The sequence below is a fragment of the Chironomus tepperi genome, unplaced genomic scaffold, assembly GCF_022539635.2.
Source record: "Chironomus tepperi strain 1889 unplaced genomic scaffold, CSIRO-AGI_Ctep_v1 contig_306, whole genome shotgun sequence".
NCBI classification, from domain to species: Eukaryota; Metazoa; Arthropoda; class Insecta; order Diptera; family Chironomidae; genus Chironomus; species Chironomus tepperi.
In genome coordinates, this window is record NW_027226428.1 from 219,626 (window position 1) to 243,767 (window position 24,142).

The 24,142-nt window shown below is 34.2% G+C and overlaps 2 protein-coding genes across 2 annotated transcripts; both read left to right on the forward strand.

Annotated features, from left to right (window-relative positions):
* Positions 1-12,646: 12,646 nt before the first annotated feature.
* On the forward strand, positions 12,647-14,693 carry LOC139092532 (tubulin beta-8 chain-like). The gene is made up of 3 exons (XM_070642955.1): positions 12,647-12,845; positions 13,186-14,270; positions 14,331-14,693. The coding sequence occupies exons 1-3, from the start codon at positions 12,789-12,791 to the stop codon at positions 14,530-14,532; spliced, it is 1,344 nt and encodes a 447-aa protein (XP_070499056.1). The 5' UTR covers positions 12,647-12,788; the 3' UTR covers positions 14,533-14,693.
* A 1,048-nt stretch (positions 14,694-15,741) lies between these two features.
* On the forward strand, positions 15,742-17,284 carry LOC139092529 (tubulin beta-1 chain-like). Its single transcript, XM_070642952.1, has 2 exons — positions 15,742-15,798; positions 15,983-17,284. Exons 1-2 carry the CDS (start codon positions 15,742-15,744, stop codon positions 17,282-17,284), a joined length of 1,359 nt encoding a protein of 452 aa, XP_070499053.1.
* Positions 17,285-24,142: the final 6,858 nt, after the last annotated feature.

Sequence of the window (24,142 nt, forward strand, 5' to 3'; positions counted from 1 at the left end):
TTGTCCTTTTGAAGCATTTTTTCTAAGTATATAGGAAATTTGGGAGTTTTAGGCAATTATGTCAACCAAAATCGTGGTTATGAGGCTCAATAGCACCCAATGTAGCATTTTAAGGATAAAAACGTCCCGAAAGACACACGGCGTGAGTAAGTCGGCAATTAGTATCCCCAGCAATGCATGATTCTGGCATGGAGCCGTATTTTGTCAAAATTAGAGTCACGTGACCTTGAGGACACAATTTTTCGACTTTCTCACGCGGTGTACCTTTAATTACGCGGTAGGCCAAAGAACTCATGGTAAGAAGCTTTCGATAAAGATAGTATCACACTTGGAATTGGTAATTTGCTAGCGGCAGACAGTGATAGAACCAGCTTCAAGCTCTGACTGAGGGAGGTCATCGATCACACTTGATCTGTACGGCTAGCGAAATAAGTAAGTAAGTAAGTGTGCCTTCATAAGGATCTGTGGATCCGAGCTTAGCACACAAACTTCCCTCGACAAGGAGCTATTCTTAAATTCAACCTCATTCAAAGATAAAACCGCGCAAAAGCACTAAAATCACAGAAATTATTGAATGATTTAACTTTGAATGTCAACCATAAATAATCGACAGACTCAAAGCAATTGAAATATGAGGATGTAATTTAAATTATAAAAAAGGTCTTTATGACTTTCCGTATCGACATTTATTAATATGTTTTTTTATTCTGTTTATGTCCTTTACATTTAACTTTCACATAAATTTTTCATCACTCAAAAATTAATTAATTATTTTAAGCTTCTGAAAGTTGCATTCCTTTAATCTGTGCGAGATGAATAATTTGTAGAATATGCGGCGATGATTAAAAAAAATTGAAAAATGAAATAAAATGCGAGAATATGAAGGTTAACTAGTTTCAATTCTCAACTTTTTTGTTGTTGTTGCACTTACTGACTTACTGCTGTTGCTACTGCCAAGTGAAGAATTTTTTTGTATATCCACAACTGAACTTTTTTGTTCAACAAACTTCCATAAATTTGGTGAAGTAATAAATTACGAAGCTGAAAAATTAGCTGCAATAATTTAACTTACTGTAGATGTTAAGTTGAATAATTCATATAAAGGAATGTTTTTTGCATGGGAATTATATAGGGATGATGATGAGAATAAGTTTGATTAATACGTGTTTGATGTTTTATAATTTAATTGTAATTTGTGATTTTAAATGGGGATAATGGTCAATAATTATACTGAATTTGGGAGGTAAGTGTATAGCCCGAACAGCAGAATGAGTTTGTAAGGGTATCGCTACGTCAACGTAATGACCCCGAGTGGCTGACTTGACATGATTAAGAGCCAAGAACTCATTGAGAGAAAATGCTGATAGAGATAGCATAACACTTGGTACCAGGAATTGTCAGACGAAAGCCACCGATAGAACCAGCTTTAGGCGACATCGGAGGGAAGCTATGGAACTGTATGGTTGATCTGTATGGTCATCGAAGTAAGTAAGTAAGTAAGTAAGCAGCCATCGATGGTGCCATTTTTAAAATACCTTTAATAATTAAACCTAAGATCGTGATTACACCTGAGGAAGTGTCATTACTCAAATGTAGGTCTAGTTGATTAGTAGACATTATGTCAAGTTGTCCAATCTTTTAACAGTAAGTCACAAAGTTGTTCTCATAGCTGATTTTTGTGATCAAAAATGAGATTCTTTACTTTTTGTGGTGCTTGGGATGCTAGTCACTTCAAATTGAACTTTCATTGACCGCATCATTGCTATCGGCGATTGAGGTTGTTTTAGGCGGCATCCGAGGGAGGTAATGGACTTCAATTGATCTGTATGGCCATCCAGGTAAGTAATTTGGTATCAAACTCACAAATACCACCAAGCCACTCCACAACACACCTTGCAAACTTATACTAGAATCCATATTAATCCCTAAAAATTTATGACCATGTTCTCAAGCATGTTGAATTGTTTTCACTAATTCCCATTAAATAACAACTTAATTTCACACCAAAATCATTTATTCAATTAAATAAAAAAAAATTATTTATCCAACAAAACCTGTTAAACATGTACAACTTCATCCACTTATGGCCTTATTAATGTATCTAATTGATCCTAATTGTAAACTAATTAAGGACTTTCAATATAGCAATTATCATAGTCATGCACGAATTTTTTATTGCTGTTCAGCATTTTTATTTTGTCAGCCATCCGTAATAAGAAGTAAAAACTTTTTTTTTGTGTATCTACTATTTATGGACAAAGGCTATTATTAAATTCATATGCAGGTAAACTTAAACACAAGAGTGGTTAAAAAAGTTGATTATAAATTTTGCAATTCATACTTTGTATTGTACTTTTGAGCTGTTGATTAAGTAGTCAATTTAGCAACAAAAAAAAATCAAAATTTAATTTTCGCATAAAAAAGAATCAATTTCAGGTTGATCAAGATTAATGTATGTGTTGAATGTGTAATTTAATTTCTGTATGCACTGAAAAGTTTAATTAATTTGTTGAATTTTGTTTGATCTTACTCAGAAAAATTACACGGCTTGCACAAAAAAGAATCGTGATGGATACATAAACATTGAAGTGTGGCTTATAGACATGATAGATTTTTTGGTAAGCAGAGGTTTTTGGGAGGCAGTGTATTATGTATAAAGGCTGTAATCATAATGATTCTTGTATGTTTACTTATTAAGACATTAATTCTTTAAATTTAGCCATATTCCTTAAATTAAAAAAGTGACTGATTGTTGCTTTAAGATTGTAGCATCGATATCAGTCATTTATAGTCTGGTTATTATTAATATAGGTCAACTAATATAGGAAAACAGTTTATATGCTAAATTGCTTTCTTTGCAAACGTTGAATTCTGAAATTATCGGTTGTAAGCCTTACCATTCCTAACCTGATTGAGCGACTGCCACCCTTGCCATTTGGTCAGCTTCGAAGCCAGACTTTGGCTTGCTCAATTCACCAATTTATATGGTATGATATAACTAAACTGAAGATATCCCTAACTTATTTACTTACTTTGCTTGCCGTAAGGATCAGATGTCGTCTAAAGCTGGTTCTATCGCTGGCTTCCGCCTGTCAATCCCTTATACCCAATACCAAATGCAATATTGTCTCTATCGACAGCTTCTTCCAAGGACATCTCTAAGCCATAATCAAAATAAAATCAAAATATGCACACTCTCATAATCCACAATATGCACACTCTAGTCCATACCAAGCAGCTGATCTCATTGCTCAAGACTCATTTAAACTCTTACACTAATAATAGACCTTACAACCTTGCATTGTTAACTCTCACACCAAACATGTCGCTAAGGAAATCACAAATTTCTCAGAATTCCATTATTGTCATCCACAAAATCACTTCATCAGCCTTGATCGTAACCATACGAGGATAATTGACATCATAACAATCTGCAATATTCCCATCCACCCACCTAATGATTCACAATCATCGAAAATTACACACAGATTTATCATCATCCATTTAACAGATTTTTTACTTTAAAAAATATCAAAACACGTGTAAAGCAGCAAAATATTCTCGCATTATAAGGAACGACAGATAAAAAGATAAAGAAAATAAGAGCAAAAAATCATAAATAAAGTCACACAAACACGCATATATAAAAATTTATTTTTATTTTTGTATAATGACCGTCATTGGAATCGACATTATAAATTTTCAATTCACTTTACCCAACTCGAACTTATTATTTTTAAACTTTACTTTTAACCATCCATTCTTCTTACAAACAATTATTGCTGTTTGCTGTAGAGCGAGCATAAAATGCGAGAATGCGTTTCATGCATTTTACAAGCATTTTTCTGCCCAAATGAAATATATGAAGCAACGAAATGAGTGAGTTATTTATTGTGTGTGCATACCTGTTAGCTTGAACTGTGCAATTTCAATATATATATATGTACATTTACAACAACAACAAAAGCAGCAAGAATAAAGAGTCGTTGAAAGTAGAATGACGCGAGGTGGAAAATAATAAGAAGAAGTTGGAACTGAACGAGAGAAAATATGCTATATAGAATAAAGAAAAATCTGAAGAGGCGAGAAGAGCATAAATAATGAGGAGAAGAAAAGAAAAGCAAAAAAAAATAAAATTTGTCTTATTCACTTTCTGCCTGCACACTGCATTTTGATATATAATTTGTAACTTGTAGGTTTACTGTAAATTTATTTCATTTTAATTGTTTTGCCTTTCTTCTCTACATTGGAATTATACAGAATTATACTGAATAAAACAAAATTGTTCATGTATTAAGCTACGTAACGTTCATTTACATGTGCATGCAAAAGACCCTGGCGGTGGAAATCCTTTGTAATTTTTTTTTTTTGGGAATAATGAATTTTTGAAATTTTTAATTTACAGTTTATTTATTAATGCAAATTAATAACTCATAGCTATGGTTCTCTTAAGATGTTCCAGACCTCTGAAATTCAGAGGTGCGACTAGGATGAATCACTAGTAATTGTTTAACGTCAGATTGTCAAATCTTGCTCTCCAACTTAGAGCTATAGTTTGCAGAGAGGCATTTGAACCATTTTTTGATGACATTACTGCAAATAGAGACTGTGAGCCGCGATTCCATCTACATATGATTCGAGAAAGAACAACAGAACGATATCTGCAATTTCTGGGTCGGTTTTGCAACCATTATGTACCAAAGAACTCACGGGATTGCTGTATAAGCAACGAGCAACTTGATGAGCTGTCACCGAGCAACTTTGACACACAAATTAATAACTAAAATTTATTAAATATTAAGTAGTCGTCCACTTATTAAGTTACGCGATAAATCTATATCTGGAGTCCTTCCCCTCCCTGCTCTATAGTAAAAACTCATCCCTCCCCCCAGGCAAGGAAGGATTTTTTAGCCAAAAATCTAAAAGTTTCAACTCTCATTTCTCCTCAAAAAAGCTTAATTTTCAACTTTCACATTTTTCAAAGCTTTTCATTTTCGTGGAAAATATATTGCGCATAAATTTTATTCATTCATTTACACAATTTATCTTTTTCGCTTTTTCCTTTATTTTACTACTCCATTTCAATAATATTTCCAACTATAGCGAATAATTTTCCATTAATTTTTTCCTCTTCTGTGTTTTCCTTTTCATCATTGCTATTACTTTGTCATGGATGCAGTGGATATGGGCTGGTGAGGAAGCTTGGGTAACTGTTTGAAGTTTCGTTAAAATAGTAAAGTTTACATGCATTTTTAATTTTTAAAGTGCAAACCAGTTTTATCAAATCCATCTTCAATCTTGATTGAGGGTCTGGACCCAAATTAGGCCCAAGATTAATGACAGAATTGAAAAATGACTTCAAAACTTGCTTTCTGTTTACGATTTTAAAAGCTTTTAGTCTCTCGGTTTCTTAACTTATTCGGTAAATCCTACCCTACCCTACCCTACCATACCCTACCCTCCCCTACCATACCCTACCCTACCATACCATACCCTACCCTATCCTACTCGAGATATTCCACTCTTCTCTGTCCTACCCGGGTAGGCAGGGCTTTTTAACCGTACTCCACCTACCCCATTTCTCCTTGACTCATGAGTGTGTAGGATACAGTAGAGGAGGGTAACCTAGTGTATTCCTTGTAAATTGTGATTTTTTGAAGAAAAGCGACAATCCTTTTTTTCATCAAAATTTCAAATTATTTGAACGAATTTACAATTTAAATCACTTTAAAAACTCATTGTGTCCTTAAAATGTCAAACAATTCCAAAACATTTAATACAAAATCTAGAAACAGCGCCAAAAAAAACTCTCAAATCCCACCAAACAATTTACCCTCAAAAGCCCATCTACACAAGCATATACCCTACAACTCAATGATAGTTAAACGAGGAAAAAATGATTCCTAGAAACGAAAAAAAAGATCTTCATGCTGAATGATGCAGCAGCAAAACTCATGAAATACAAAATATCCATACATTTTATGGAAAATAGTAAAGAAACTTCAATGTTTAGTGTGAAATATATAGAATGAAGGAGGAAGTAGGAAAACTGGATATGTGAAAAACTTTTTCAAAGTGCAATACTCATATACAGCATAGAGATAAAAATTTATTTCATTGAAAATTTGTTAAGATGGTTCGAAAACGTGAATATTGTGAAAATTTGTAAGCTCTGATAGTCAGAGGCAAAATACATACAAAAATCATTCTGTACATCTCTAAAATTGAAATAGTATAGTTTAAAGATTTATCCTTCAAAGAGTGAAACATCAAGTACATGATAAAGTTGTTACCCACATAATATATGAAAACTATTTCCTGTATGTTAAATTTACATTAAAGCTTCTCAAACTATGCTGCACGACACACTTATGTATTAGTGAACTTTCAGGTGTGGTGCGAAAAGTAGAGATCAACGTTGACTCGAATTTTATAGGAAGTAGAGTCGATTTTTCGATATTAAATCCTAATCTACTTCATGCTGATATAACGATAAACAGCTGACTAGGTATAGCTGACTAGATATAGCACACTCGTGGACAACTTATGTGCTACAACACACTAGTGTACTGCCAATTTTTTTAGAAATGCCATGAACCGTAAACCGTCTGCTACCAAGGTATGCCGCGAAATATTAAAGCCTTACACTGCCCTAAGAAACCGCTTTAAGATACCGTAGTGCCACTTCTGTTCCATCAAAGCCCATGAAAGCACGATTTTTGCATGTTTACACCTGTGCTACGTTATCAATTGTAATTGAGCTCCATCATCACTTTTTAGAAATCTAATGTAGCGTCGAGGCTTCAAAATGGCTACTAGTAATCAGTGAACTAGTATTTTTTGAGCAGCAATGACGTCTTTGGATAAAAATTATATAGATTTTAAAACAGAGCTTTTGTTCAAGCTTTACAATGTGTCCAGCAACAGATTCAGCTGGAAAATCTTTTGTAGTAACCTAGGCTCCATGTTGGTGCATGGTTCCTATAACTAAGCAAGTAATCGTATCCCAAACAGAGACCTTATCCTCACATCTACCGTCTTTATGTCAATTTCAGTATCAATTCATATTTTATTCATCTCCATCTATAAATAATCAATAAACTCTAAAACAATATCGCAATAATCACTCCATCAAAAAAAATAATATTCAACACAATTTCCATAATGGACAGACATAAAAGTTTTCGAAACAATTTTTTATGTCCTTTCTACTGTCAACATTTTTCCTACAATAAGAGATGAACATGAGCCAATGCAATAAATGAAATATTAAACTTTTTCTTATCGTACTTTTTTTTAACTCAATCGAGGGTAGAATGAGTAAGGAGTGCAACGAGAGAGAGTGAGATGGAGAGAATTTTATGAATTATCATGACCAGACGCATTTTTTCATCTCTAAATAATTTTCTTTTTTTTTTTTTCCTCCCTACAAAACAGAGCATACACAAAAAAAATAGTTCAAGCACCAGTAGCATCAGTTATGAGGTATGAGAACATAAAAGTAAATAAACTAGTAAAAGAGCGGAGATGAACATACAAAAAAAACCAAAACAATTTTTCGTTGTATATTTTGTGCCAAAAAAAACTGCTCCATTCTATGCATTGCAATGCAGCATCAGAAGGGAAACAAAAAATGACAACAAAAAGTCCATTGCACTCTCGTATAGTAAAATTGTATGTACATGAAAATGTATGAGAAAGCACATAACATTGTGGAGATTTTAGATGAGGCTGGGGATGTAGGATGATGGGGAGGTGGGGTGAGTTGTGAGAGAATGAGAGGAAAATTGTGGAAAACTTTATCTACAAACCGGCATTTATCATGGAAAAGTGGAGAAAAAAATGTGTTTTGGTGCATTTAAAGGTTTTGTACAGTCAGAACTGCTGATTGAGATTGCTGCTCAGATTGTCGCTATGTAACTTGAGGATTCCTTGACTTGAGGTCGACTTGGATTTTATATGGAAAAGTAGGCTCTATAAAGCTACATCCAGCATAGCACTATTCCTGAAAAAATATAAAACGTCACTGATGAATTAACCCCAATCCTTTATGTTTAAGTGGAATGAAAAATTTTCTCGGTGAATTTCAATGAACATAGAAGAATGAAAATGCATAAAAAAAGAGGCAAAATATTATTTAAACCTTACAAGCTTCTGAGAAGAGATTGAAAAAACATGAAACTTGTTCATGCTTGACTAAATGGGAGGTAAGCATTACAGATGGAACAAAATAATATCAGGAAAACAGGATCTTTGATTCTTAGAATCAGGAATATAAGCACAAGAGAGTTAACCACTGTTGAAATGATTTGAAATTCTGGGAACTTAGGTAAGTATGCTTTCGATAATGATGATTTTAAATGCTAATTTGAATGTTAGTTTATTGAGTGGAACAGGATGTGATTATTAGGGTTTCCTGCAGTCTCGATTTCGACAATTTTCGAGGCCGAGTTTGGGAAGTCTTGATTTTGGTATCGAGATCCTTTAGTAATTAGTCAATCGGATGTTGATGCTTTATTCATGTTGATGATTAAAATTCAATTGTAACTTTCCGATGGAGTCCTTAATGGAGGGTATTTAAGCTTCTTGTCGTAAATGTCTAGTTATAAACTAAGCAATCTATGCCAAGTTCCAAAAATTCAATACATTTACACGTGAAAACGGTGTGAATATAAAAAAGATAAGTCGGAATACTTACTTCTTACTTCCTTGGCTGGGGCGCACGAGGGCCCATTACCGCAATTAAGGAATGTCTAAGGACTGCTCTTCCCTTCAAAACCTTCTGTCAATTCAGGATATTAAGGATTCTAGCGTCTTTTTCAACACACCCAATCGGATTAGTTGGAATATCGACGACTAATCGCTTGTTGTTCACGTTTGGGTTTGGTCCTAAAGAATTCTAAGAAAACTCATATTTTGGTATGATATACGGTATGAATCCTTCTAATAGTGTAGCAAGGTTACTTTTTAAGGATGTACTAAAGTCAAAATTGTGTGTTTTTCTCTATTATTTAGTCGAAAATTGTTTGCATCTTTAAGTATAGCAATTTGATGTAAATTTGCGTGGATGCCTAAGTTTGAGGACTGTCCTTGCTAAGCATCTGTCATCTTACCTGAGAAAAAATATTTTAATTTACCTTCCAATAAACATCATTCCCAAAAAATTCACAACATTTTAATGACGTCGTAAAAATCTAGTCAAAAAATTTTCAAATCTACACAGCACAAAAGGATGCACAAACGATGTACATGCAAACAGCAACGAGTAAAATCTCTTCATTTGTAACTAGAATCACAAAATGAATGAAACGAATGTAACCACACAAAGAGAGTTCAGCAGAAGCGAGTGTATTCAGCCAGTTATTAATTTCGGAACTGTAGGAATTTTTTTTTTTGTTCCTTCTCATCAACCCAGCTAGAGACTGTTGTGCTTTAGGATGAGCGTACATTATAAATGGTAAAGAAAATTACTATCTCAATGCGATGTAAAATGAACAAAACATAAAAATTATATCACACATTCCCTTTTTGTCCTGTCCCACCTCAAGCTCTTTTTATTATTTTACAGACTCAAAACTCTCCACTTTTTATATCCCATACATATTGTAACTGATTCTTTCACATGAAAAAAAAAATGGAAAATTTTTACAGTTGCAATGTTATTTTCTATTATTAAAGCATCCACACGCCACCATTCCCTTTGTCATTTACGCCCTTTTTGCATCATTTATGTGATTTCAGTTCATTGCATTTGTGCAGTGTTGTCCTCGGTTGTGCTTATTCTGTAATTTTCTCATTCTTCTTCAATTTTGTTATTTTTTTTCCACCACCCAACCATCTTCCCGCTCGTCTAGTTACTTCTAACAATTTTATTTTCATGAAATGGAATGTACTTTAGCGCTTTAACTTTTCTAAATGACAAGTTTTAGAGTGGAAAATTTTTTTAATGAACGAACTTGCACACACATAGATGGATGAGGATGGAAGTTGTGTGGTTATGTAGGAAGCGCATTTTTAGGTGTTTTTGACAAGCTAAAGCTTTTATCTCAAAATGGAATTATTAATTCAAATTTCAGGTTTCATCAAGGGATGGACACAAACGAGGAGTTTTAAGTATTATAAATCGACTTGTATGATTTCTGTTGAGCGTTAAATAAGGGGTCAGCATTGATACCTAGTTTAGACCAAAAGTAACTTTTTTGGTAACACTTAAGAAAGTAGCAAATTACCACCAAATATCATCAAAAATCAGCAATTACTGATGACAGGCTCGTGTACAACCAAAGAACTCTTGGAACCAAGCTGTCGATAGAAACAGTATTGCACTTGGTATTAGAAATTAGTTGGATAGTTGGATAGAGACAGCTTTAGGTACAATCTAAAAGAGACCAGAGATCACTATTAATCTGTACGGCCAGCGAAGTAATTATGTAATCCATGACAGGCTGCTACGAATGTTTACTGGACAACTTTTGTCGCTTACCGGCTTCGGACATCGAATCCAAATTCCAAATTAATAACCCAATGTATTCTAACCAGAGTTGTGATGACAGATACATGTCACAGGTGATGGTATGTCGAAAGGTCAAATCTGTCTGCCTGTCATAGCCATGACCAGTCAAAGGTGATGGCCAGTCGTCAATTCCAATCTGTCTGCAAATGGCAGGCAACACCTGTGACAGACAGACAAATTTGACCAGGATCACCTGTGAAAGGCGAGACCTGCGACATGTCCGGCCTGTGACAGACCAAATCTGTCTGCCTGTCAACAGGTTACAAACTGTGGTGACAGGTGGACTGTTTAAGCTGACCTGTCACTGATTACAACTCTGATTCTAACAAATCCTGTATATAATGTACATATACATAGTACAAAATAGTCACAATGTATACGTATGCATATAATATTCACAAAGTGTCATCGACGATGATTTTTCCATTCATGAATAAATTAAAAGAGAAAGAGAGAAAGAATCATTTTTTTTATTTTTTCCTCATCTATATTGCACATATCTATGAGAATAAACAGATATATTATGTGTACACATCCATACAAGCACAAAGGTGAAGTATTTATATCAATTTGCATACATGATGGTTTAATTTTATGATGTTTACTGAGAAACAAAATCTGAAACTCATAAAATATTTTCTTATGTGGATTTATTCATCATTTTTTAAACTACAATCTAGATAAAATGTACATAAAATAGCATATAAAGCACAGCATGCACAGACAAGTAAGATCATGTTCCCCGTACAAGTAGGAGAACTAAAAGATTTATTTATGTACATTCATTAGACTTAAATAAAAAAATACTCTAATATGACATATGCTACTTGTTTGCTTGCAATAAAATCGAATTAACCTGTCTGTTTATGTAATTAATAGACATATATGTACGAAATTGTGTCTCTATTATAAATGAGTGACAGAGTAGGATGATAGACTATAATAAAATTTATTTATGATGTCAATTAGAATTGTAAAGTTGTTACTTACTCTCATCTGATCATAAATGGCTTAAGTCAACTCAATTTTAATGAATCGAGTTTTTCACTCACTGTTGGGTGCTTAAAAGTGATTTTATGAATGAAAATAGTATAAAAAAGTGCAATAAATATTTATTACCTGATTTATTGTTATTTCATTTATGAATTATTGAAATCAAATAAAAAAAATTTGTATTTTTATGCACAAGTAATTATTTAATTAAGGTGCTTGCATGTTAATTTATTATATTTTAATTATTAATCCAATAAATGTTCATCATTAATCTGTTATATCAGTTCTTATTGTTTTTGAAAATCGAATTTGATTCTGACAATTTGAAGCTGATTCTGCTTTAGTTTTGTTGAGTCCAATCAGGTATAATTGGGTTTTGAACAAAATTGACTATGATACTTGTTGGGTCCAATCTAGTCTTGAACAAACTTACTTACTGGAGCCATGTCCCGACTTGGAGCATAGGCTATTGCAAAAGGCCTTCCATCTGACTCTGTTCCTGGCCACATCACAAAGCTTGTACAAATTCTCCGTTTTGACATGTAATTGACATTCCCGCATTAATGTTGCTTTTGGAGCACCAGGGTGTCTTTTTTCTTATGGATTCCATCCAAGCGCGATGAAACAATTTTGTGGTTCCATCCCATTTACGCCACAATAGTGGCAACATCGAGTATGTAACAATTTGACTATAAGTTTTTTTTGTACCAAAATGCCAACATTTGTATGTTTACTTACGAGAAAATCTAAATTTTTCCACAAATTTACTATTTCAAACTATAAAAATCAAGTGCTCAACAATTAAAGACTCAATTTAATTCAAAATGCTCAACAATTTAATAAATACAACGTAATTTACGAGAATGCAGCATTAGAAAACAAGTCAATTAGCAGTTTCTTTATTGAAATATTTAAATCGTCCATAAGATCATTTAATCATAGTAACCATTAAAAAATGAAGTCATAAAATAAATTCTTTTAATTAGAAACATCAAAAAAATTAAAAAAACAACAACAACAGCAACAAAAACAAAATTTGCAGTACAAAATCCGCAGTCATCGTCATCATATACGCGATAATATTATTGAAATCAAAAGTCTATGTAAGACATCAGTAGAAGAGACACGTCGAGCAGTCAGACAGACACACATCTAGAAGAAGAAATAAAAAAAAAATAAGAGATTTACACAGAACATTAGCACATCTCTCGTTTCATTTTTTCGGTCATTAAACATACAATTAAGGAGCTTTGTTGTTGTCGTGCAAAGATACACTTCAAATATGCGTGAAATTGTCTTCATTCAGATGGGTCAATGCGGAAATAAAATCGCGGAAAAGGTAAGAGAGAGTCTTGTGGACCGAGCAGTACAACTTAGTTGACAATTGATGTTAGAATGCAGCATAATGTAATTTAGGTGTCTAGAAAGGGTATTTAGGATATAAGTTAGTTGAAGGTCATGTGACATGTTTCCAGACTCTATAATCCTTAAGTATCTACTTCAATAATTGAAATGTTCCCACCACGGCGACGAGGTGGCAGTATACTTAGAGTGGCTCAATGTGTGCCGATCGGGATCCTTGCTAAAATACTGCATAATGTCCAAAAAAAATGAAAACCATCCACAATGTGCTGCTCGGTGACACAAAATATCAAATTAATTTCAACTTCTCTTTACAGTTTTGGGAGAAAATTTCAAATGAGCATTACATTAATCAATGTGGTCACTTTTATGGCGATTCCATTTTGCCATATCAACGTCTCAATATTTATTTTCAATGTGCACAAGATTGTCGTTTTGTGCCGCGTTGTGTGGCTGTTGATCTTGAGCCTACACAAATTTCCGAACTTAAATGCAGCCCAGTCGGACGACTATTTAATCCTGAGTATATGATTGCCGGTAAACATGGTGCGGGAAATAATTTTTCGAAAGGTCATTACACGGAAGGTGCTGAACTTATTGAATGTGTCTTAGAAAAATGTCGTCTTCAAGCTGAAAATTGTGACTTACTGCAAGGTTTTCAGATGGTTCATTCGATTGGTGGTGGAACTGGTAGTGGAATGGGAAGTTTGGCTATGAAATGTTTGAGGAATGAGTATGAAGATAGAGTCATCAATACATTCTCAATCATTCCATCAGCTAAAGTATCACAAGTTGTTACTGAACCTTACAATGCTATTCTTGGCATCTCCGAATTAGTTTTTACAGCTGATGAGCTGATCATGTTTGACAATGAAGCACTTTATGACATTTCTATGGCAAGTCTACAACTACCAAAGCCAAATCATTGTGACCTCAATAGTCTGATTAGCAAAACAATGGCCGGTGTCACAACATGCTTCCGCTATCCAGGTCAATTGAATACAGACTTGAGAAAAATTATGACCAACATGTGTCCATATCCGCGTCTTAAATTCTTCATACCTGGCTATGCGCCACTCGATTCCGCACATAATAATTTAGAATATAAAAAAGTCACCGTCAAATCCATCGTCCAACAACTTTTCTCACCAGATTTTCGTATGGCTGATTTTGAGTGTCACGATGAGAAGCTTTTAACGTGTGCTGCAATATTTCGCGGTCGTGTCTCGTCTCGTGATGTTGAAGAAGCAATGGTGGATTTACAACATTGTCGTAAGGAAATGTTTGCACGATTTATACCAAATAATATAAAAACAGCAATTTGTGATGTTCCACCAAGAGAAGTAGACATGTCAGCAACATTATTGTCAAATACATCAGCCATCACTGTCATTTTCAGAAGGTAAATGACCCCAAAAAAAACTTAATTACGTTTATTGATTCTAAGAATGTCTTTGTACAGATTAATTGAACAGTTTGACAGAATGTTTGAAAAGCGGGCATTTATGCATTGGTATACAGGCGAAGGAATGGAGGAAGAAGAATTTCGTCGTGCTAGAAATATCGTTTGTGACATATGTGATGAATACTACGAGACATGTCAATTTGATTGTGATGAAGATTGTTGCAGCGATGAATCAGAGTGCTATGATGCATGTGACTGACTGTGTGGATGCTTAGTGACCAAGCAAGAAAAATTCTTTCATCTTAACTGCAAAAAAAAAGACACTATACATGCAGACAGTACGGTGTGAGCGTTTCTGAACTGTTTTGACATTTTTATAGATTGTTGAGCTTCAAATTACTGTCAGAATTAATTTATTGGATGCTGAAATGTTTTGAATAAACTTTTAAATTGAACGTCATTAAGAACAATAAAAAAGTTGTTGAATGTCGCATTCTTGTTGACTTTTTATTGTTTATGGAATTTTGACGCTTTGAGATTTGTTGTGAATGATTGTTGCATATGTTTATGGTTTTAATGGTGGATGTTAAACTGGTTAAAATGATGATGATTAAGTGGTTTACATTTATAATTTAGATTGAAGTTTTGTTGGATTTTTAAGGCTATGGGATTGGTTTAGGAAGTGGAATTTGATGCTTTTTAATTGCGGAAAAGCAAATTTGAAGGTCGTGGTGGGTTTAAGAGGATCATGTCCTATTTGAAACTCAATCAGCTCGCTATTTTCATACCAAACCTCTAACAGGCTAAGATGCCGCTTTTAGTTACTATAAGGGTCTTAATGTATCATAAATTCATGTTCGTTGCCTGTTTAGGAACAAGATTTAAGCTAAATTCGAGCGATTCAGAACTCCAGCTAAGGCTGATCCACTGGTAAAGTTTCAAATTAAGTCCTTGCCTAATTGAACTTTAACCGTTAAAATGGACTAAATACAGTCGCCTTGTAGTCATCATGGTGTAGACCGAAGAACTCCTGGAAGGAAGCTGTCGATAGAGACAGCATTGCATTTGGCAGGCGGAAGCTGGCGATAGAACCAGCTTTAGGCGACATCTGAGGGAGGCCATGGATCACAGTTGATCTGTAGGGACATCGAAGTAAGTAAGTAAGTAGTCATAATGAGTCCTTTAAGTATTACTGTTAACACAACATCGTACCATTGACTTAGCAACTGTATTCTACATCTCGCGAATCTCATCTTCCTTGAAAGCTCATCAACAATACTCCAAATTACTCAAATTGTGCCAAAATAGCAAATTCATCAATCGCAGAAGTCATTGAATTTAGAAAAAAAAATCATTTAAATTTCAAAATTCAAAATTTGTCATCAAACTTTTGGCTCAAAATTCAAAATTTCCAGTAAATCTCAATATCTCCTTCAAAAGTATCAAATTCCAAGACATCCTCATCAAAATGCGTGAAATTGTCTCAATTCAAGTCGGTCAATGCGGCAATAAAGTCGGTGAAAGGGTAATAAACGACTTTTCTCATTCTTTTTACGACAGATCAAATCTTTTTCCATTATTATTAAGGAACAAGCATCAATAACCACCCAAACACTCAGTTCCTTTCGCATTTCAACCTCATAAAAAAATTTCACATTAAAAATCACTTTTTAAAGAAAAAAAAATCTCATCAACCTTTCTTCTCACAGTTTTGGGAAATAATCTCCGAAGAGCACAACATCAATCGATGTGGACATTTTTATGGCAACAGTATACTTCCATTTCAACGTCTCAGTGTCTATTATGATTCCGGTCCAAAAGATATTTTTGTTCCGCGTGCAATTTTATGTGACTTGGAAGCAGCATCATTAAATCAAATAAAATGCAGCTCTTATGGACGAATCTTTAATCCCGACTGTTTTGTTATTGGACGATGCGGTGCTGGAAATAATTGGGCGAGAGGTCATTATACTGAAGGTGCTGAACTAATGGACTGTGTCTTGGATGCGACGAGACGGCAAGTTGAATGTTGTGATTGTCTACAAGGATTTCAAATGATGCATTCAATTGGTGGTGGTACGGGCAGTGGAATGGGAAGTTTATTAATGCATAAGCTAAAGGACGAGTATCAAGATCGTATTGTCAACACATATTCAGTAATACCATCGGCTAAAGTCTCTGAAACGGTTGTCGAACCATACAATGCAATTTTGACATTGTCGGAAATGATTAATGGCTCGGATGAAGCTGTTTGTATTGACAATGAAGCACTTTTCGACATTTGTTATCACACATTGAAAATTTGTAATCCAACACTCGGCGATCTCAATCATTTAGTTGCCATGACAATGGCTGGTATTACAACATGCTTTCGATATCCTGGACAATTAAATACCGACCTACGAAAGTTGATGACAAATATGTGTCCATTTCCAAATCTTCATTTCTTTATACCAGGCTTTGCACCACTCGCATCAAAATGCAGTGAATTATATCGTAAAGTAACAACATGCGATTTAGTCTCACAATTATTCGATTGTCGAAATCAAATGGCTGCATTTGATCCAAATGAAGGTCAGTATTTAACATGCGCTGCCATATTTCGTGGTCTTGTCTCAACAAAAGAAATCGATCAGCAATTGCTGGCAATACAGGACAAGAATAGAGATTCATTCGCAAAATGGGTACCGAACAATATAAAGACAGCAATTTGTGACATTCCACCGCGTGGATTGAAATTATCAGCAACATTCATTTCAAATACAACAGCTATACAATTTCTATTTCAACGACTATTATGTCAATATCGATCAATGTTTCAGAAGCGTGCATTTATTCATTGGTATACGGGCGAGGGTATGGACGAGCAAGAGTTTTGTGCTGCTGAAGAAGGCATTGTGAATTTAATTGAAGAATATAAGGCGTGTGAAATTGATTGTGATGAGGATGATTGTGATAATGATCAGGATTGTGCGTGTGTTGATGAGGAGGAATCATGTGGTCCTCATTGATGGATCTTTTATGTCTTATTTAATTTATATTTTGGATGTTTTTATAAGAAACCTTAAGACAGGTTATGTTAATTTAAAAATTGATAAAATAAATTTCTTTCGATCACTTTTAAGAGCAAAAAACAATAGGCACGTGTTTAATACTACACTTGATGTTGCTGTACATTACAGACTTATTTCCTGGAAGGTGTTTATGGTGTGATGGTTTGGTATGAGTTTTGAAGTCTCAGAGTAGCATCAGCACTATATAATTATTGAGTTATTGATTTTTGAGTATTTAAATTTGGATGTGGACATATGATCAGCAACATAAAAGAAGTGAAATGATATCAGTGGTCTATATAATAGAGCGTTACCAAAAAATTTTATAGAATGTAATGTAGGGCTTGTTTATAGCAACAGCACTGCGATCGATGATCTGCTGGATCATTCCAAATTCTCTACAAAATGCCTACGTTGCCATACTTACCATAGATCCTGAGTTCAAACCTCGGTCATGTTGTGTGTTAAGTGCTGTTTTGAGGTCTTTAGCAATGCAATGCCTTCTGCTCATAAGGCTGAGCACTTCAAACATTATAAATGTAAAAAATGTTTCAATTTGGATATTTCTATGGGGCATACATGATCATCATACATAAAAGTGATAAAGTGGCATCAACGACCTAAATGGTAGAACACTGATCATACATACTAAAGTCATGGGTTAAATACTGGATCATGTTGTGTGTCGAGTGCTGTTTTGATGTATGTGGTATCTCATTGTATGCTCATAAGGCTGGGACCTTCAAATGTTTGTAAAGAGTCTATTTCTGCATGGTGCTGACAGTCACTTGGTAGCCGATTAGTATATTTACTTACTTACTTCCTTGGCTGGGGCACACAAGGGCCCATTGCCTTGCATAGGGAATGTCTAAAGACAGCTCTATACTTCAAAACCTTCTGCCAGTTCGGAATATACAGGACACATTCAATTCAGGAATTCTTCGGTCTTCCTCGCGATCATTTGCCATCCACAAAGTCTGAAGTAGTTACCTTAAGGAAGCCGATTAGTACAACCACATGTTAATCTATTCCAAACAGTCACCAAACCTAGAAATCATCCCTGAAACCATAAAAATTTACACCACATTCATTCATAACTTGAACTTAGGGTGACATTCATCGATGATGCAACACGTTGTGACAATTTTGATCTAAAAATACTTTATATTTATTTTACAGCATTACAAACAATTTATTCATGTAGAAAATATTTATAGAAATATATTTTCTCGAGTTTATTTATATAAGTCAATTCCATCACATTTTCATTATTTTTACCGCACAATTGTCATTTCCTCTAAATATAAATGCAAACAATACCACTGACATTTATACAATAATTTATCAATTTTTTTTTATTAAATCACATTCAGCACTGATTGACTAACTTGAATAATTTTAACTTATTAATTAATAAATTAATTAATTATAAAATGAAATCGATTGTCAGTTATGTCATGGAAATTTAAGCTGATTTTCAGTCAAACATCCACCAACGCAAACATGAGAATCAATGAAAACTGATAGCACTAATAATTCCGCTGTTGATGATTTTTATGTGCATAATATTCAATTCACATTGCACATAACAAGCGAGTTGAAAAAAACGCGACCATAAATTCAAATATAATCAAATATATGTCCATGCACATATATAAGCAGCGCATCACAAAGTTCTAACAACTCAAATCGATTATATTCACAGAAAAAGGAAGGAAAAAAAAACGTTTTGTCGCTTGTGCTGTATGTGAAAATGAAAGTAAGTTTGGAAAGTTATAAGCTTAGGGGATGTGCTGTGGGAGCATTTTGTGGACATTCTTTAAAGTTAATGATGAGGCTTGATTTATTCCTGTCACTGCAGAAGTCACAAATATGCATCCAGAAAGTAGTCACAATAGTGTTGAAAAGGCATAGATGTACCTTCCGAGATAAATCTGTTTCTGGTGCTTATCGACCTCATGGTCATAACCTGCTCACTAAAGTAGCCCGAAAGACACTTGACATAGAAAAGGCAGAATCTCTTTAGGTACGGGACTTAGATAGACGTGTGATTTCTGGGTAGATACTCCAAACCAACTCTAACTCAATACACCGTATTAAGACACTAACAAGAGATGCCCAAACCGTCAAACTGCATATCCATCAAATCCTCATTCCCACAAATATCCCGACTAAAAAGTCCATCATATAATACACATATTTCCCAATCACATTGTGCTTATATTTCCACTCTTATTCGTTCTGTCTCTCTCTATATATATTTATATAGATATGTACATGATGGCTTAACATTTCTGAGCCTATTCGCATGCACAATTGAAAAACCAGCCACATCCATTTTTTTTCCACTCATTCCATATTCGCTTCACATATTTTTCATATTTTTGCCGATGTATATATGGAATCTATATATATATATTTTATATCTATCTACTCAAACTTGCTTATATGTGAATGAATATGGCCCCAATTTTTCGCACACCCACCTCGATCATCATTTTATGAACCCCATCATATATATACACAACATATGAAAATCGCATGGATGGAGGGGTTGAAATGGAAGCAAAATTGTGTACGTGCAAAGCTAACTGTATGAGCTTTTTTTTCCCACCATCATCATCAGGCATAATATATACACATCACATACAGAATATTACAAACGAACGGCATAAGCAACAACGGAAAAAAATGGGTATAGAAAAAGGAATATTGAGGCATCGCGCGTTGAGGCTTTTTTTTCTCTGTATGCCTCTTTTTCTTATTATTTTTCATTCTATACGTACGTAAGTGAGAGAGAAAGAGAGACTATATCGCGCAATATGTATATACATATATGTTCACATATTTACCGTTTATTGTATGTAAAAAGCGTCACTTTAGGAAGGAAAATATATGTGGCATGAACATCCCAAGTTAAAAAGCTTTTTTTTCTCCTTCATACCGTAGAACAAGATGTGAAGAAGAACAGTCGAGTCGTGTGTATATGATAAAGAATAGAAAGGAAGAATGGGGAAGAAATGGAAATAGAGTAAGGCTTTTTTTATGAAAAAGCGGCAGTTTGTAATCATTTCTAATGTGAATACATGTGTGAATATTTTATCGTATGAGCCTCACCCCCAATCCTCGTTCCTCAAATCGTACAACATACTTTGCTTGCACAGGGGGATGATTGGATTGAAGGAAGGTTTGGTTTGAAATTTCAAGTCTGCATAAAATTCATTTCAGGATTCGAGAACAGCTAGGTGTCAATCTACAGATTCTTGGATCAAAAGGACATGACTAGCAGGGGTACAAGGTCTGGATGTGCCTTAGTTTGATGGAATTGATGATTTCATCTTATTGTACCTGTGGATCTAAAGGATATGATTATCATGGCTGTAGATGAAGTTTGAAATTGCAGGTCTGGATTAAACTTATTTCAGATTGCTGTAACTTTAAGGTCACAACCTACAGATCTGTAGATCAAAAGCACATGATTGGCAGGAATGCGAGGCTTGGATGTGCCCTAGTTTGGAGGAATTGATGATTTATTTCTAAATTTTGGAACTAATAAATTCAAAGAAAAAAGTCATTCCAAAAACCCAAACATCCCCCTCAATTCTCCTTACTTTGCTTATTCAACATCCTCGTCGTCATCATCATCATTGTCGTTGAATGTGAAAATTCGCTGTTTTGCTACTTTTCATGCTCACCCATCACCATTCGTTGTCGTCTACGCTCGTTGTCGTTTCCAAAAAAAACAGCAAATATTACATAATTTTCAAAATTGTTCTGCTAATTTTTTGTGACTTGCGATGTAATTATGATGGGTGAAAATTTTCCACAATGACACTGTAGACATTTCTTCAAACCTCAACGATTTTCAAGCCGTCTGAGCTTTTCTAATTGTGCAGTTATGCTTTTAAATTTCATTGCTTTTGGCATAGCATTTTGAAAATATTCAACATAATACAGAATAATGCTGAACTGTTTACATATTGTTAGTACATGTTTTATTTAAAAAGACAACAATAACATTAGCTGCTGCTCCTGCCACCACTCGTTGAACAAAAAGCTTTTTTCATTCTATTGAAACTTTTTTTTTGTATGCCTTCGTTGCGCTATTGTTTCTATTAGGTTACATGCTTTTTCGTGATATAAACGTTATTTTGTATCTGCTTAGTAATTCATTGGGAGGTAGGATTTACAGAGACTAGGAAATGAGGCTTTATTTGAGATTAGGAATTTTAGGATATAATAAGGATCATTATACAATAGGACAATGGGTTTAGTTGTTTGGTAAAAATTGCATGTTATGTCATCAGGAACTACTTAATAATAAGATATTAAAAATATTTTTGCATGGTTGTTCATAGTAATGTTGTCGACCATAGATCCAGTCTATTCACTAGACATCATGTCAAGTTGTCCACTAAATCAAAATTGACTTCAAGCTTTGTTTGAATTTTGCTTTACAAAAGTGTTAGATATCAGCTTTGACAATATTGTACTTATCAACATTGTTTCATTGACTCTTCAAATTAATTTTGATTTGAGGTGTCCAATTTAGTAGGATTCGAACCATTTCTTTGATGACATTTGTGTGATCACCATTAATAGGACTACAAGTCCTTCAAAAAAATCATATATGTTTAACTGCTTAGGCTCGAATCACACCATATTTCAGTAATTACATCAAAACACAAAGAAAAAGGTCAACAATTGCAGAAGCCGAAAGTCAACTCTGAAGCTGACATAAAGGATAGAGTAAAAGCTTATTCAAAGCACCTTATCTAAAGATAAGATTTCCCCAATCAGCTACGGATGGTAAGGAAAGCAGGACTAGACTTACAACGAAGACCCAAGTATGTCACCAAGTCTGTTAAGCTCACCTTTACAATTGACTTGCTTAAGCTTATTCTCTCGCTAATTGGCAAGCGGTAGCCAGTGATAGAGCCACGATCTGTACGGCCAGCGAAGTAAGTAAGTAAGTAAGTAAGTAAACTTATTCTCCATGCCAACCTTACATCAAAATTAATGATATAAACACCCAACTTACTACATTCATTGAATTATTTTCCAAAAACCCATCCAGTCACACACTTATGTCAACAAAATATTTCTCAGAAAAACAACAAATAAACAACACTTCACCTTTCCTAAAGTTCATTCAGCTTCATTCACAGAATCATCAATTAACATCATTCTCGTGGAAAATCGCATCATAAAAAATAAGTGATTTCCACAAATTATCTCTGCCACCCCAACTCATTCAATACTCAAACAATAAATAAAAATTAATCATGACAAAAAACTTCCATTTCATTCCATTATCCACTGCTGACTGCAAGACAAAAAAAAGACTTCTTTTTTTCGATGCAAGCGAAGGCGAAGAAATGGAAGGAAGAAGAAGACTGTCTAGCCATTTAATAGTTTCACTTCACATTCGACGACTTCCTTCTGAAAATGAACTTTTCATGTATAATACACGAAACATGTGTAGCAACTACACAATTCTTGCTCGGATTTAAAGTAAATCGATAAACAAAACAAAAAATAAAAATTTCGTGCGGATGATGAGCTGTGGATTTAAGGTTGATTGATGAATGAAAGTAAATTTTCCAAACGGAATCGATTAGCAATGAGTTGGCATAAAATGTAAGTCATCGACTGAACGTTGAACTTTCGGATGAAATCATGAATATTCTAGTCATAGACTGCACCCCCTTAACATAACCTAAAATTCCCCATTCATTTTATCGCTTATGAATTTTAATTGTTTTAATTTTTGGTTAAATCAAGTAGATTTTAACACCAAATGTGACTCATTATTTATAGTACTTCCTCGAACATCAACAATCTTTTTGATGATTGTCTCTAATTTTCATAATTTCCTATTTATATCCTCGGCATATTCTATTCTATACTATAGCATAATAAGGCATATATGTGCCTTATGTATACTTAACATAAATACATAATAGGCTGTACATTAACATAATGAATATTTGTGCGTATGTTTATGTATATGTTGTACATGATTATGCTTATTATGCGATAAATTTACTTGATAAAGATGATTATTGTGTTTGGATGTTTATGCTTCTTGCATTTTGTTTAGTTTTTTAAGTATGCTTCCTAGAACGGAAACACCGATAGAATTTTGAGTGAATTTATAATGAAGGCATTTACTAAGGCGCTTAGTTGAAGCTGTTTGTGGATGTTTTTCTAGTAAGGAATAAGTTATATTAGTAATATTGAAGCATTTTAGGATTGACGTAGCAATTCTATATTTACTTATTTACTTCCTTGGCTAGGGTGTACGGAGGCCCATTGCCGCGTTTAAAGAACGTCTGTAGACAGCTCTATCTTTCGATAGCAGCACTTCTATACTAAAAAAATTCTTAATTTGACCTGCTTCATCGCCACTTTATAGTTAAGTCAAATTCGGATGCTTCTTCGTTGTTCTGACTATACAACTCGTTAGGGTGATTCTCGTTTACTTAACCTAGATAAATAACATCAATTCTGGGAATCGGGTTCTTTGTAAATAGCTGTAAGACATGATGTTCTCTACCATGACGAAATACTTTAAAGTACGCAATCATCCAGATCTCTACACCTTTATCCTAAATTAATCTACTGTATTTAAGAGTAGAATCCGAGTAGCACAGAAAACTAGTTAATGTATAGCAGCCATACCAGGTGATAAGACTTGCCACAGCTTGTAACTCAGGGGTTGATATATAGATCCTTAAATGTGTATTAGCAAGTCATAACCTAATTAAGGACCAGTCAAGAACTAATCCAACTCCCTAAATTCAACACAATTCA

Excerpts from the sequence above, each read along its gene's own strand:
- LOC139092532 (XM_070642955.1), top strand. The coding sequence starts at position 12,789 with ATGCGTGAAATTGTCTTCATTCAGATGGGTCAATGCGGAAATAAAATC. Across the intron at positions 12,846-13,185 it reads GAAATAAAATCGCGGAAAAG|TTTTGGGAGAAAATTTCAAA; the intron begins GTAAGAGAGAGT and ends TTCTCTTTACAG. Across the intron at positions 14,271-14,330 it reads ATCACTGTCATTTTCAGAAG|ATTAATTGAACAGTTTGACA; the intron begins GTAAATGACCCC and ends GTCTTTGTACAG.
- LOC139092529 (XM_070642952.1), top strand. The coding sequence starts at position 15,742 with ATGCGTGAAATTGTCTCAATTCAAGTCGGTCAATGCGGCAATAAAGTC. Across the intron at positions 15,799-15,982 it reads GCAATAAAGTCGGTGAAAGG|TTTTGGGAAATAATCTCCGA; the intron begins GTAATAAACGAC and ends TTCTTCTCACAG.